General features: G+C 49.1%; 1 protein-coding gene across 8 annotated transcripts in view; it reads left to right on the plus strand.

Moving 5' to 3' along the window:
• Positions 1–16,579, plus strand: part of LOC134565119 (transcription factor 4-like) — a 66,635-nt gene that overhangs the window by 35,797 nt on the left and 14,259 nt on the right. For all 8 annotated transcript variants that reach the window (XM_063424527.1, XM_063424522.1, XM_063424529.1 and 5 more), the window contains exons 4-5: positions 12,284–12,345; positions 14,227–14,323. In XM_063424527.1, coding sequence (XP_063280597.1) covers positions 12,284–12,345; positions 14,227–14,323 — 159 coding nt within the window. The remainder of the gene's footprint in view (positions 1–12,283; positions 12,346–14,226; positions 14,324–16,579) is intronic.

Genomic DNA, 16,579 nt, shown 5'->3' on the forward strand with positions numbered 1-16,579 from the left:
ATAATCCCATTTCACCTCTGCCAAGGGCAGAGACACATTCCACTGGTCCAGGTTGCTCCAAGCCCTGTCCAACACTTCCAGGGATGCAGAGTCCACAGCTTTAGTTGCCCATGTGAATCAAAATTGGTCTTGGATTTCTGGCCTAAACTAAAATTGCTTTTTTCGGGGATAGAAGTGACTCAAGACTGGAATAAAATAGCAACTGGGATAGGAAAAAACCCCTTTCAGCTGCTTCCATGCAGTTCGTCCCTTTTCATTAAAGACGTCTCTGTTTACTGGCTTCTAAACACGGATAATTAAAATAAATTGTGCCTATCCACAGCTCCAGCTCCAGACGTGGATTTGTGGAAATCCCCTCCAACACCTTGGTGGGAGAGGGACCTGCCCTTCCCACAGGGAATGGAGGGACAGGACACAGGGAATGGCTTCCACTGCCATGGGGCAGGGCTAGGTGGGATATTGAGAAGGAATTCCTGCTGTGAAGGTGGGGAGGCCCTGGAATGGAATTCCCGGAGCAGCTGCGGCTACCCCTGGATCCCTGGAAGTGCCCAAGGCCAGGCTGGACAGGGCTTGGAACATCCTGGGATAGTGGAAGGTGTCCCTGCCTGTGGCAGGGGGTGGAATGATACAGTCCTTAAAATCCCTTCCAGTCAAAACTTGCAGGATTTCAGGATTTTATTTGGGGAAACTGAGTGATGGATTTAGGCTTTTGCCCAGGTTGGGAGTGATGTGGTGTCCATGTCCACCCCCAGTGCTGCCTCCTCACATTTCAGGCCATCCTGGTGCTTTTCCCCATGGAAAGCTGCCCTCTCCTGTTCCAGCTGGCCAGGGAGGGAGCAGAGATGCAGGACAGAGTCCTTAAAGTGCCCTGAAAGTGAAAGCAGGAGGGAGCAAAGCCCCTCGTTCCTTGGAAAAGGAAAGCTTTCCCTGCCATATGTTTTGAATGGAGCTGCTGTCCCAAATGCCAAGACGTGCTGAAGGCTAGCTGAGTGTTTGGGGCTGGTTGTCCCATATTTACAGCTTTCCAAGTTGCATTGTTGTTGAAAGTCTGCTGTGGGCTGTAAATATGTTCTGGAGCTGGGCAAAAACATCCCAATTACCCTATTCCGAAGGACAACAATTGCCATGCTTGGATGCCTTGGGAAGCGGCACAGGCTGTAAACAGCATGTGCTGGGCCCCAGCTGCGCGGTTCTGCCACCATGGCCATCACAGGGAGCTCAGCGGCTTCCTCAGAGCGCTACTGGGAGAAAGCCTTGCATCCTCTGCATCCATCTGCAGAGCTGCCCTCGAAGCTCTGCTGTGGGTTTGCTCGGCAGAGTGAATGCTGGGAGGGGAGGAAGGTGCAGAGTTCCCCCAGGTTTCAGGAAAGCCCCTCGGACTCAGAGTTCACCCCTCTGTGGCTGAAGAGGAACTGTCTCCACACAGGGTGGGTGGAAAGTTTCCACCTCGTGAGCTTGGGCTTGGCTTGCGCTCAGCACTGCCAAGGTGAGTGACAGGGACAAAGATTCCAGCAGGGTCCTACAGCATATTCCAGGGAGATGTGGCTGAATTTATCCTTCCATGGTGCAGGAACGTCATTTATTCCTTTCAGAAGACACTTCTGAGGATAATTTAGTTCTTAATGACCCGTTTGCTGAAAAAGTACAGAATGTGCTCAAAACACCTTGAAGAAAGCTGGGGCCTCTTTCCCAGCTGGAATTCCAGAAGCATTCTCTGTTGAGGATGAATTGAGGGATGATCTAAAGCCAGTGGTTTTCCAGGAAAGTGCCCAAACTTGTCCTTAGTGCAGGCATGGGCCCTGTGTCCAGCCAGCAGGGCAAGACATGGAAGCATTTCCATCTTCCCCTTCCAGGTGGTTTCTTGGGATCTCCAGTTTTAATGAGTCCCCTCAGCAAGGAGTTGTTGCCTTCTGGGAACAGGCTGGAGCTCTGGAAGTTTCTGCACAGCATATGGACAGGTTGAAAGGGAGCAGATGCTGCCGGAGCAAAGGGCAGAGCTCAGACGTAAGAGACGAAGAAGCCTTCAAGGGCCCCTCACTCCATGAGTTTTCCCTACAAAATCAAATGTCGGCTTTACAGAAGCGATCCCTGGCAGAGCCTTCAAGGGCTGCAGTCGTGGCTCAGCTGTTCTCGGGAGAGGGGAAGTTTTCCAAAATTGCCAGAGAATTTCTCAGGCTTCCATTGGAGGCAGTACAGGGGAGTTGTGGTGCCTTCAAGGAGTTCAGGGAAAAGGCGCAGGAGTCTGGGCCCAGGGAAGGGCAAGGAGCAGCTGTGCAGATGTTGAAGCAGGAAGAGGTTTTGCAGGTACGTTTGGATATAACCTTGGGACAGCATGTGGATGTCCTTCCATCCCTGGAAGTGTCCAAGGCCAACCTGGGCAGGGTTGGAGTAACCTGCTCTGGTGGAAGGTGTCCCATGGCAAAGGGTGGAATGGGATAATCCCTGAGATCCCTCCCAACCCAAACCATTTTGGGACTGATGATTCTGTTTGGTATTTACTGTTATCCTGTAAGAAGAGCAGAAATCCTTGAAGAGAGGAATGAAATCCTAACAAACTCCTCAGACTGGGAGGCTCCCTTGGTGATTCCTTTAGGGAAGGAGTGGCTGTTGAAGGCACCGTGTCCCTGTTGGTGGCAAATCCTCCCCAGGGAGCATGGCTCTGGCCAGCCCTACCTGTGCCCAGCTCCGTGTGTGTCCCGAGGAGAGGAATCCTTCTCCTGGCTGTGCCGGGTGGGAGTGCTTTGTGTGTCCCATGGTGATGAATTAATCCGTGTTCCCCGTGCTCATGTAGAGTGGGATGAATTAATTTGGCATTCATGGACATTTCAGGCTTTTTTTATCCTCATTTCAACCTTTCTATTACAAAGCACAATTAGTTGGGAGACACTTGGAGCATTTTACATTCCAGTCCTGTGGCTGCACATTCCCATTCTACTCTGGAGAGGGCTGGGGAGCAGCAGGGAATTTTCACTTGGTACAGCACCAGGTTCCGAAGTGGCTAGAGGGGAAAGCCTTCTGAGACCATGGAGTGGCACTGCCCCATGTCCCCAAGTGCCACATCCACATGGCTTTCAATCCCTCCATGGATGAGGGCTCCAGCACAGCCCTTTCCATGAGAAAATGTTTCCTCATATCCAGCCTGAGCCTCCCCTGGCACAGCTTGAAGCCCCTTCCTCTCCTTCTGTGTCTGTTCCCTGGGAGCAGAGCCCAGTCCCCACCTGGTTGCCCCCTCCTGTCAGGGAGTTGTGCAGAGCCAGGGAATAAATGGCAGAGAGGAAGGTGACATTATTCCAAGTTGGAATTCTGCAGTGAAATGCTTTTCTCCCACATCCAGGAGTGTTTTGTTTGTAGCATCATCCCAGGGTTTTATCACGTGGCTGTGTCTCCCAGAACATCCAAATGTTCCGTCTGCATTCCAATGCTCCTGTACAGCTCCCCAAGCACCAGAAAGTTGGGAATTTATTTATTCTGAAGCTCAGTGCACATTTCTCCCAGCAAGGGAACAAAACAAAGGCTAAAATAAGAAAGTTCCCTTTGACTCTTGGGATCAGGAGCCCTCTCAGCCATCCCAGTGTTCCACACCAGCAATCACGGGCTGCTTTGGGCCAGAAGGGGTTTTAAGGAGCAGGGACACCTCCCACTATTCCAGGTTGCTCCAAGCCCCATCCAGCGTGGCCTTGGACACTGCCAGGAGCAACCACAGCCACAGCAGGGAGTTGCAGGGAGCTGCTGGCCTTGGGAAAAGCAGATTAAAGCTGGAATGATGGAATGGAGCAGTGCTGTGTGTGTACCACACAAAGTCTGTGTCCTGGGAAGTAGCTGTATTTGGCTCCCAGGACAATGTGGGGAATTATGAGCTCACCCCCCAGCAGCACAAAGGAATTCTTTGTTGGGAATATGACAGCGGGAACAGTTCAGGTTTGTTTACACTGCTGCTGTTTCGGAGTGGTGTCTCCAACTCTCCATGGATAGTTGGGGAAGCTTTGGAAATTCAGGCAGAAGATGAAATGCCTGTTTCATTCCAGAAGTGAATTTTCCAAGTATTTGAGGCCTTCATCCCATCCTTCTTCTAATCACCTCCCTCCCTGTTGTTTTGGGCTTTTCTTCTCATGTCCTGATGATATTTAGAGCAAAAGCTTCAAAAAAAAGATGGGATCAATGGATGTGCATTTAAAATTTTCCAGTCCTTTAGCTTATCAAATATCCAGGTTTCTTCTTCCCTTGATCTTCCTCTTTAATCCTCTCGGGTTGGTTTTCCCAAGATATATTGGTTAGAGTCTTTTTTCCTTGAAAGCCCGTGCCAGAAGCAGAAGAAAAAGTCGGAGTTTCCAGCTCAGGTTTCTCAGAGTTGTTTATTATTTCTTATCTCTCAGTTCTTTTAGCACCCAGCCAAGGTCCTTGCTGTGGCAAGAGCATGAGGCGACTCCCCCCCAGGTCAGGAGGGCTCGGACCTTTTGTACCCTTTCTCTGACCCAACCATTGGCCACAATGTATTTTTTATTTACAGTTGATTACCAATACCTACTAGCTATGTTAGACATGTCACTTCTATCCTAAACCAATCCCCTGTGACCCACCACAGCAGAAGATGGAGGACAAGGACAAGAAGGAAGAAGCACAGGGCCACACCCTGATTCCTCCATCTTGCCTTCCCTGACTCCATTCTAAAAACCCCAAATTCTACATTTGCACTCTGTGATACACTAACTACTATTTATATCAAACTCTTGGGGTCTGTAGTTCTTCATGCAATGTTGGTAATTTTTCCCATGGGCTGAGATCAAAAACAGTGTCACTTTGGGCCCTGTGCCAGGGTCCCGGACCCCTCTGCCAGGGTCCCGGACCATCCAGGGCAGCCAGAGGGATGCCCTGGACTCCGACATCTCCCCATCCTGTTTGAACTAAAAACACCTCTTTGACAGCTCTGTCCATGGCTTGCCACATGCACCGAAGCAAACACGGCACAAGCATCCAAAGAATTACAAGACCAAATAAAATATATAAAGCTGTTCTTAAAAGTTCCTTCCACAATGGTGAAAGGTAAAAAAATCAAACACACCATCTATCTAAGATCTAGTTACTTCTCCAAGCTTGTTCACACCTTCTTGCAATTGCCTTATGCTTTCATGAATTGATTTTTAGTGATCTGACAAATTCATGCAGCACATCCTTTCAAACTCTTCACTCTCGTGCCCATGCGTCAGCAATAGATAGCCAATTGCTGCTCTGTTCTGAAGAGTCGCCCGTCTTACACTGTCAATGTCAGTTAACATAACACTCAGTGCAAGAGAAGTGGCACGGGCATGCTTACTCAACCAACAGCCCATTTGATCCAATTGTGTCAAGGCCACTCCTGATGCCATCTGCAGTGAGAAAAGCGCCACCGCAATTCTCTGGGCCTTTCTCCATGTATGGATATTATCATCACAATCTGGATCATATTGTTTGATATATCTTTTTCTTCTACGTTTTTGTTCTCTCAGCAATGTCATGTTGGGCATTAGCAAAGAAAGTCTCCTGATGCTGCATGGACTGCCTTTGACATTTGCAGGGATTGCAGGCCAAATTCTGTCCCCACAAATGAAAAAGACTCCTCATGGCAATTGCGCTGGAACTTTGTGGGGTGGTTTGTTCGACACCTTAGTGTAATTACACCAAGATGTTGCATTTTTATAAACAACATGGTTCAGGGTGACATCTATCATTTTGTTTTTGGCTTGTGCCAATCCAAAAGGGCCAAATTCTATGCAAAAATCCATTCTCACCGAACCAAGAATTTCCAGTTCCTGAGATTCAAAACGAGCCACAGGAAGAAACTGTATCCAAACATGCTATACAGCCACAGGATTCAAAGTGACTCGTGAAACCTCTGGAGGGATGTTGTCTGGAATTGGCCAGTTGTCCACCGGCAAGCCTATCAAACATGTTGAAAATGGTTTCTTTGGCCTTGAGTGTGTCAAACAGATGGTATCCAAACTTGATGCATTGGCCAGAGTTTCCCAAACATTCTCTTTTGGCTGGATCATGGGCAAATCTGCCGCATTGTCCAAGTCAATCGATGAGAGAATGAGGCACAAGTATAACACCTGACTAAACTTCATGCTCAAAGGCCTCATTCCACGTGGGAATCTCTGAAATGCAGGGCCACCCAAGTCCCAAAAGAAACCCAAGTCCCAAAAGAAACCCAAGTCCCAGAGTCTTTTGCATGCAGAATGAAGAGATAGTCATGATCTTCAGCTCACGTCTGTGTGCTCGCCTCTCTGTCTCCGGGGTCAATGTCTACTTACTTCTGGACTCGATAGGGCTTCACGTGTCTTGCTGACACCTACTTCGGTCCAGCTCCTGAGGAGACACAAGCATAACCCTTGCCCCAAGTTATTAGTTTGAAAGGTCCTTCTATTTGCCCTGTCTCTGGGTTCCTGACCAAAACCAAAGAATTCTCCTTTAGTTTTGCTTGTGTGCTGTTTCTAAAATGCCTGATGATTGGTGGAGTGGGCTCTGCAAACAAGCCATTCACAAAGTTTAAAACATACAAGGCTTTGTTCAACCGCATGTGAGATGTCGCATCTGTCTCCCCCCTTTTTTGTTTATCCAAGAGGGATTTCAAAGTATGATGTGTTGTCTCAATGATTGCTTGACTTGTTGGAGAATGTGGAATGCTGAAGGTATGATGGACACCCTGCTTTTTCAAAGATTTGTAAAGCACTTTTCTTGTGTAACTTTGACTATTATCTGTTTTGATTTCCTGTGGCATGCCTAATGATGCAAATGCTTGCAAGAAGTGTCAACAAGCATGCTGTGCGGTTTCACCTGTGTGCAATGATGCAAAAATCTCACTTGAAAACGTATCAACTGAGACATGAATATTTTTAAACTTCCCAAAAGATGGGTATTTCGTGACGTCAGTCTGCCATAATTGCAGACTCTGCAATCCTCTTGGATTGATTGCTCCTGTGGATGCAGGAGGTTGCACAAGCTGACAATCTGGACAAGCACTAATAATTTATCTTGCCTGGCTCTTAGAAATGCGAAAAGTTTCCATCAGTGCCTGGGCATTTTGATGAAAAAATGCGTGACTCAGCCTTGCTTGTTCAAAGATGTTTGGCAAGGTCTGTGAAATGGGCATGGTCAATTTGTCTGCATGTGCATTGCCTTCTGCTAAAAATCCTGGAAGAGAGGAATGTGCTCTGATGTGGGAAACAAAATATTAATGTTTTCTTTCCTGCAATAATGTCCTCATTCAAACTAAGTATTAGTATAAATTCTCATTGTCAACTTCCTTCAAAAGGGATCCTTCAAGACTCTTGACCACATCCTCCTTCTGTATTTTGTTGAGCTTGGTTTTTTTCATGTAGTTTTTCAACCTCATACTCAGATAAATCCAAGTTTTTTTGCAGAGCAAAACAGCAGGAAAGGTCTCAATCCACCAACCAGGCATGTTGAAATTGGGATTAGCAGGCCCAGTTTAAGGTGTTTTGGGAAGCAGCAATCCCAAACTGTCTGTTTATCATGCTGGAATGTGATAAAAATCAGCAGACTTGGATCTCCCCCACCTTCCTTGGTGTGGACACAATTCCTGCAAATCCCGTGGTGATTTAGGGATCCTCTTGCTCCAGGTTGCCCAGAGAAGCCGTGGCTGCCCCGTCCCTGGAAGTGCTCTGGGTTGGGTTCATCCCAGCTGAAAATTTCGGATGTTGCAAAAATCCTGCTTTTTACTCCATCTGGAGCTTGCTTTGTTCTGGATCTGTGTTTTCTCCTTCTTTCCCTCTGGAGCTCAGCTCAAGCTGGAATGGTTGGAAACAAGAACTCCATGCTAGACTCCCATGCAGGAATTAGCTAATACAGCTGGGTTCCTTAAGGGGCTGGATCTTGGGGCTTTTCTTGGGAAGCATTAAAGCTGCAGCTGCCTTCTCTGCCGATCTCCAAAGATTGTTTTAATGAGAACTAAAGGGCCTTTTCCCAATTACCAGGGAATAACTGGATTAAGTTCCTGGGTTATGTCAAACTGCTTGGATTTGATTATGGAGAAAGAAATGGATTTATCCATCAGGGTTGCTTCATTAAGGCTCCTCATTGATGCTTCGCAGAGGGTCGGGAGCAGTTGGCACTTTTTGGGTGAAATACCAGGAAAATTGGGAGGCCCCTGGGATGCGACTCCTGGAGATCCAGTACAAGTCCTAGCCTGGCCCTTTCCGAAGGAGGGCAGGGATCTGTGGGGCCCTGGGAGGGAGTTCCTCCCTCTCAGGGTGCTGGCACTGGCACAGCTCCCCAGAGATCCCAGGATGTGTTCCTTGCTCTGCTGGAAAGTGTCCGTGCCTGTGCAGATTGCACTTAATAATAATAATTTGGATAATCCCAAAAATCCCTTACAGCCCGAGCCATTCCATGGTTGTCTGATGGGTTTCCTTCCAGTGGCACTAAAAGTAGACACCCAGGGCCAAGCCCTTCTGCTCCCTGCTGTATTTTGGGAGCTCTGCCCATCGGAACCGATGGGATAATATCCCAGGATTTAGAGCGGGAGACGGATCAAGGCTCCCCAGAGTTAATAGCCTGTTACATACAACTAACTTTTAAAAATCTGCCTAATTAACCTAATGGAATGGTTGATCGGATCTGTCAGGTGAATGACCCACAGTTTCTTTCCTTTTTTTTTTTCCCCTGAAGCTTAATTATTTACCTTGGTTGTGTTTTAGATTTAAGGGGGGGATCCCCGGGGAAGGTTCCCCGGGAGCTCCCCAGGCTCTAGGGTTGTGAGTGTTCGCATGCTGGCAGGTAAAGAGACTCCAGACGCTGGTGGGGTGCTGATGAGATGAGGGTTTATTTGGAGTCTTACCCCGGGAAGGCAGCATGGTCACTGAGGGAGAGGGGGAAGGGAAGGAGAGAGGGAAGGGGAGAGAGGGAAGGGGAGAGAGGGAAGGGGAGCCTCTGGAGACCTCCCGGGCAAAGGGAAGGAGCCCACTTCCCCCTGCACTCTTAACAGGGAGTTTCGAAGTAGGCGCGGTAAGATTCCTCAGCCAATAGAGTTACAGATACACGATACTGCAGGGAGGTTACAGACTTGAGATAAACCATACACTTTCCAGGGGTGAGCCAGAGCAAACCATTTCCATAAAATGCAATTCCACAATTCACCCTTTTTTCGTTAAAATGTGAGAAGAGAAATATGACACGTGACAATTAACAATTTAAAAATGAAACAGTAATTACACAGTTCTGCAGCATAAGAACAAATACAATTGCAGTAAGGATTATGTTATACTGTGAACAGTTTATCTGACTTTGTAATTGCAGTAAACGGGTTATGTGGGTTTATATTGCAAGATTGAAACAAATTAACAAATTTGTTAGAGCCTTTTCAGCGTGACTGGCCTAATAGTGTCTAGCCTTTTCCAACTGGCTTTTCAGACCACCACAGCCCCCAGTTCTAGGCTATGGCGCTGACTTCTGCTCCCACTCTAGGGACAGAAAAACACGTGGAGTACACCAGGCTCCACACAAGGCTTCAGATTCTCACCCATGGATCTGAGCCAAATTATTCTTTTCACTTTCCAACTGGTTCAACTAAAGGATCCACACTCTGCATGCAATTGTTTACATTCGTCCATATGTACCCATTGGGGATTTTTTTCGTCCATACTTGCACCAGAAGTGTCGGAGACCTAACAGAAGACCCCCAGTTTTAGGTCATCAAAAGAAAAACAAAAAGAAAAAAACCTACAAAAACCATCAAATACTTTCTCAGACACCATTTTAGGTTATCAGTCACCCTCAGAACCTACTGAGGACAGCATAAACCCAAGAGCGATTCTGATTCAGTAGTCTACTACTGAATTGCGCTTCACAAGAAAACAATTCAAAAACTGCTTCCCATGGATTTACCCTTGTGACCTGAAAAGGCCTCTGCTTTCTAAAACTGAAAACAGGGGAATCTGCAATATGAACACACACAAAACTAGAAAGGCATAATTGTAAAACTACTTCATGGGGATGGGAAGGAAATGGAGAAACAACAGGTTCTGGGTTTTAGGGTTGGAGAAATAGGGGGTTTGGATCACCCTGCTGTTTAGCCAGAACAGCAAGGGACAGGGGCAGAATAACAGGCAAAGGAGATCATAAAGTAGAAATAACAATTATACAAGGCTGTAAAACTGGTATTACAAATTTACCTTAGCTTTGGGTTTTGGTTTCTTAGCTTTTACCTTGTGGGACTTTGAAAGCAGAGGGTGGAACTAAGAGCTGGAGGGAGAGGCACGTGGCCATGGTGGCCATGTGGCCACAGCGCACGTGGTGGCGGCTGTGCTGTGCTGGGCTTAACTCTTAGGGGTTTGTTAAGGGAAGGGGGGTTAGGGAGAAAGAGCAGCGAGGGGAGGAGGGGGTAAGGGTGAGGAACGAGGTTACAGAATTTACAAAACTGAGTTTTGGGAGGTGCGGGGCTTGGGCACAGCTGAAGACTGCTTTTTCTTTCTCTGATGGCTTTCTCGCTGAACCAGGCGGGCTTGAGTTCTTTTCGCTGCTGTCCAGGGCGTTGGCTGCTCTGGGTGCCTTTTTTCTGCAGGGCTCTTCTCGCCGCTGCTGCCGGGCAGGTGTGCTCCGCATGGTTTCTCCGGGTGCCGCAGCTCGCACGCGTGCAGTGGCGGGGCTGGGGCTGCGCGGTGGCTCATGCCGGGGCCGCGCCGCGCCAGCTCTCGGGCATGCGCTGCGGCGGGGGTCCCGCCGTGCCGGGGCTCGCACCGGAGCCTCGCCACTCCAGCACCTTGCAGCGCCGGGGCCACGCTGCCCGCGCTGCTCCGCTGCAGGCTGGGGCCCCAGGGGGCTGGGACCTGGGCCCACGCCACGCTGGTCGGCGGTGGTGGGACGGCTGCATGGTGGCTTGCGGGGTCTCTGCGCGGGGGGGGAGGGGCTGCCCCAGGCTGCGGCGGCTCAGGATGGCCGCTCCGCCAGAGACGGCACTGAAGCAGTGTTACCGTGGTCCATCTTTGTCTCAGGGTCATTGATGCTGTGGCCCCACGTTGGGCACCATTTGTTTTGTTTTAGATTTAAGGGGGGGGGGTCCCCGGGGAAGGTTCCCCGGGAGCCCCCCGGTCTCTAGGGTCATGGGTGTTCGCATGCTGACAGGTAAAGAGACTCCAGACGCTGGTGGGGTGCTGATGAGATGAGGGTTTATTTGGAGTTCAACCCCAGGAAGGCAGCATGGTCACTGAGGGAGAGGGGGAAGGGAAGGAGAGAGGGAAGGGGAGAGAGGGAAGGGGAGAGAGGGAAGAGGAGCCTCCGGAGACCTCCTGGGCAAAGAGAAGGAGCCCACTTCCCCTGCACTCTTAACAGGGAGTTTCGAAGTAGGCACGGTAAGATTCCTCAGCCAATAGAGTTACAGATACACGATACTGCAGGGAGGTTACAGACTTGAGATAAACCATACACTTTCCAGGGGTGAGCCAGAGCAAACCATTTCCATAAAATGCAATTCCACATACCTCTGAGTGTCTCATGCTATTAACATGTTCATCTGTTATGGAGAGAATAGAATTCCTAATTGGGGGAAAGAATTAAACCCCATGAATGTGTCAGGTTTGGAATCTTGGAAATCCCCAGGATTCAGTCGCATCACGTAGATTTTAAGTGCTCATGATCTTCTCCATTCCTCCAGCTGGAATTCCCACTGACCCTAGAACCTAAAAAGAGAATGGATTTAAGCAGTGTGGCCCAGTCCATCGGTGTTTTCCCAGGGAAGTGTCCCAGCCCAGGTGGGACAGGGCTTGGAGCAACCCGGGACAGTTGAAGGTGTCCCTGCCTGTGTCAGGGTTTATCCTTAAAATCCCTTCCATCCCAAACCATATAGCGAAAAATAGAGGAGAAATACTGGGAATGGCCTGTTGTATCCAGAGATGTGGCCCAGCCCACCTGCATTCCTTGGGTGATGCTCCAGGGTAAAAACCACATCCTGTACTTTCACTTGCAGCTTTGTCCTGCCTGAAGTGTTTGTCAATCCCTGCTTTCTGCTGGAGATTTGGGAAGGATGGGAGCTGTTCCACGGAAGTCACTTTGGAGCCAGGCAGGAATTCTGCTGCTCAGACCTCAGGATTCCTGAGGGTCTGGCTCCTTCCCGCCATGAATTTCAATAAGTTCATTTAAGCCCGGTGTCAGGAGCCACTTCCTGGCCTGGGCTCCTCGTGCCTGGTTCTTAATTAAAGGTACCAGGAGATTAATTTGAAGCTTTAATTTCCCAGTGCCCTCACAAAAGGCGGGAATGATTTCCACGAAGCCTAAAGAACTTTTTTGTCCCCAGATGTAGAAGACAGAACTAGCTCGGGGTCCTGGGGGAATGCAGGACATCCGAGTCCATCCCGGGTAAGTAGAATCTAATCTTTATCCCCCAGCCACACTTCCTGCAGATGGAAATGTGCAATCCTCGGGGTGAGGCAGCCTTGGAGCGTGTGGAAAAGCCGTCCTGGGAGCTCAGATTCTCATTAAAATGGCTTCTTGGAATGTTTTAATTTTCAAACCTGAGCCTGGTAGTGGCTTTGGCTCTGTGAGAAGGTCAGTGAGGGGAAGGTGTCCCTGCCTGCAGAACAGGGTTGGAATGAGATGATCCATAAGGTCCCTTCCAACCCAAAGCATTCCATGAGTTCTGTGAGTATTAATTAACCAATTATTGATGGGGTCTGGCAGCCCCCCCACCCCAAAGCACAGGCAGAGCAGAGGCTGCTTCCCAGTGTTTCTGCTGTTGGATTTTTCGGGATTTGGGGGGATTGGAGATGTTCTCAAGCCTGAAGAGAGGACCAGCACCCATCCCTCTGCTGGGGCTTGCATTGCCAGACCACCCCTGGCCATTTCATGACCAAGCTGGAGAGTGGGACACCAAGGTTGTCACCGGAGCAGCCACATCCCTGCCCATCCCACCTCAGCCACTGCAGTGTGGGGTTCAAACCCTTGTCCTTGGCTGGAATTTGGGGAATTTTGGTACATCCCCCTGAGTGAGTGCTAGAGCATCCAGGCTGGAATGGAGTATGGCCATCTCCCACTCTCCCTGTGCAGGAGCGGAATTTCTGGTGGGAACGTGCTGGGATTTGTGAGACAGCTGGGCCCAGTCAGTTCAATTGTGACTGTGGACAGTTAGCCACATTTTTTCGACACCTCGGGATCGGGATGCCTTGGTGGGAAGAGCAGCTTTTCCAGCAGCACAGCTGGATCCTCCCGAGCTGCTGCCAGCCCGGAGCAGCTCCATGGAAGCAGCTCCATTTCCTGGCTGGAGCAGCTCCATCCCAACTGGAGCATCCCAGCTCTGCTCTCCCTCCAGGTTGGCCATGGCTTGTGCATCAGCTCTACAGATTATTCCCTGTTTATTCCCTCAAAACACATGGAGCTTGCTCACGCTGGGCAAAAAGGGCCTTTCTTGTGGCTTTATTTAAATTTGTTTCAATTGTTTCCCAATTAACGTGAAGGATCAGGACTCTGACAGTTCCGGGCCCTGGAATGGCAAGGAAGAGCAAGATCCCTGTCTTCATCCCCTCCTCATCCTCAATCCTTTCCCTTGGGGGATCACTCATTTCCCCTATCCCTGCCTCCAAGGAAGGAATCCCAGCACCTTTTCTTCTTCCGTCCTGCTTTGCATCCCTGACGTCATTCCCGCTTCCATCTGTCAGTTTGATTTTCCTGCCCTTTTTTTTCCCCCTTGACACTTGTATTGCTTCCAAGGGAAAAATGTTTTGAAAAGGAAATTGGGAATTGGCACACACCAATTATTTCTGCCTCCAAACCCCTGAATGAAGTTGGGAGATAGAAAGAAAAGGAGCACGAGCCTGGGAAGGATTTGGGAATTTGAATCAAGGCTGGGCATTAAGTGGCAGAATTATTCCACAAACAGCCTGACCTCGCTTTTTCCTGCTGGAATGGAATCTCCACAGCGGGAGACCTGGTTTCTCCAGAGTCTTTCTTCCATGGTTGAAGCAGGAAGACTCTTAGGAGAGCTTTTTGTGCTGATTTCCCCCACACAGAATTCCAGGAACATTATCCCAGGCCTCCATTCAGGATTCTCTTTTGAATGAACTAAACATTGGAAACAGCACTAAAAACTCTCTGGAATGTGTCATTCTAGCCAATCAGCAGGGAAAAAACTCAAGGGAATGATGTTTCCTAGAGCAGGCTTCAAATTGAGTAGGGAATTCTGGAGTTTTGGTTGGAAGAAGGCTGTTCCAAGGTGTAAAACTGTTTTTCCCGATTTCTTGCCAGAACTATGGAGATGGGACTCACTATGACCACATAGCAAGCAGAGACCTCGGCTCACATGACAATCTCTCTCCTCCCTTTGTCAATTCCAGAATACAAAGTAAGAACATGGAATTTCCTCTCTGATTGGGGTGGGGGAAGTGGGATCAATGGACTAGAAATAAAGCTGGGGGGCTTCAAGCCCTCATACTCATTTTTAGGGTTGGCATGAGGGTGGGAACAGGGATTTGTTTCCATTTTCCATTTTTTTAAGGTGTGAAAAATGTGCTATGATGATGCTTATTATTTTATATCCATTTCACCCATATTTTATCTATGTTTTATATCTATCACTGTGTTTTCATGCTGGATTTGTGATGCCAAATTTGGTTTGGCTTTTTCTGTGGACACACTTGGAATGGGATTTTTAAAGCTTTTTGAAATCCTAAAAAAGAAATTCCATAGGGAGCAGAGAAATAAAAGGTGGGGGACACTGGGAATGTTGTTTGGAGTGGGAAGGATCATGCCTGGAGGTGTCCAAGGAACACAGGGCTGGGTGACATGGTAGGGATCGGCCGGCAGCTGCATCGACGATCCTGGAGATCTTTTCCAACTGGAATGATCCCGGGATTCTGTGCTAAAAGTTTGGACACCTCGTGATTATTTATGTGGGAGCCATCACTCCGTTCTTTAATGAAGGATGATTAATGAGTTTGCTTAAAGTAATGATGTCAGAATATTGGTCATGCTCAGGCTGGGCCAGGATCCCGCCCGTGCTCCATCCATGAGTGAAGCAAACGTTTCCCTTTAAAGCCTTGAGCCCACTCCAAGAAAACCACGGAGCTGTGGCTGCCATATATCAATCATTCCACAGCTCCAATGTATAGCTGTCATCCCTGAATATTGGGAGATAGCTGGGAGTTGTTGGACACTGTTGGAGCTTGTAGCCGTCTGGATGGGTTCCTGGCCAAAGCGTGGTTACGACAGTTTGGGAAAGGCTGGGAGAAGCCAAGGAAAGCATGGAAATTTCAGCACTCCCTCCTGCACTCACGCCATGGGGCTTAGGCAGTACACAGGGATCCAGGGAAACCACTGCTGCTTCCCAGCTCAGCCTTTACTGGAATCTGGGGGCCTTGGAAGTGTCTCTCCCTCCTCTACCTGCCACTGCATTCCAGAAAAATCTTGCTCCTGGTTTTGCCATTTTAAGGGAAAATACTGTTTTCCTGTGGTTAAAGAAATAATTGGCTTATAAAAACACAGCTGGAAGCACCTGGGCAAGGTCATAAGAAACCAGGAGTCCAAAGTTTCTGATGAGGAATTTGGGAAGTCCCTATCTTTCTCCAAGGTCCTACTCCATGTCCTTAGAGGGGTTTTCCCAGCTGAGGCTCACTATGGAAATGTGATGGGTACAGTGGGAATGAAAATGGCAGTGGGAAAGGGAATGGCACTGGCAGTGGGAATGGCAATGGCAATGGCAATGGCAATGGCAATGGGAATGGTAATGGCAGTGGGAATGGGAATGGCAGTGACAATGGCAGTGGCAGTGGCCGTGGTCATGGCAATGGCAATGGCTGTGGCAATGGGAACGGCAGTGGCCGTGGCAATGGCAGTGGCAGTGGACACAGCAATGGCAGTGGGAATGGCAATGGCCATGGCAGTGGCAGTGGCACTGGGAAGCTGTGCCCAGCCCCAGGCAGGATGCTGAGGTTCCAGGATGGTGTGGGAGCGTTGCTGTGTGCCAGTTGTGCCAGAATTTGGGATTTTTGGAGGAATCTAAACCCTGCACTGAGGGAGGCTGCCCAGGGCTCTGTGCTCACATGAGGCTGCTGGCTCCAACTCAACTTATTCCAAATGCATTTCCTCATTTCCCTGCTCCTGGCATCACTCCGGGCTCTCCCAAGGAAGGGGCCCTGTGTTTGGGATGTGGCACTGACAGAGCCACGCTGCCCTTTCCTTGCCCTCCTCCTCCTTCTGATCCAGAGCCTGAGAGTCCTCCCGCTGAAACTGGTTTGTACTGGTGTGTTCTGGTGGCTTGGATGGACTTGCTCCTGACTGGGAGTGATGGGTGCAGGATCATGGAATTATTATGGCTGGAAAAGAGAGCCCTGAGTCCAGACAAGGCCACCACTAATCTGTGTCCCCTTGTGGTGTTTATCACTGTCACTCCTGTTCCCAGGTGTCCTCCCTGGGAATGATTTTATCCCACTTAATCATCTCCGAGCAAGGAGAAACTTGCTTTTAAACCCCATGGAACTTGGTGGAGTGTTTTCCTGCAAGGGAAATCTCCAGGAGCATTGGGACAACAGGGTAGGATTGTTGGGATTGCCCTGTTGCACTGGATGATCCCTGTGGATCCCTTCCAAGGCAGCAGATTCCA

Source organism: Prinia subflava (genome assembly GCF_021018805.1).
Source record: "Prinia subflava isolate CZ2003 ecotype Zambia chromosome W unlocalized genomic scaffold, Cam_Psub_1.2 scaffold_33_NEW, whole genome shotgun sequence".
NCBI lineage: Eukaryota > Metazoa > Chordata > Aves > Passeriformes > Cisticolidae > Prinia > Prinia subflava.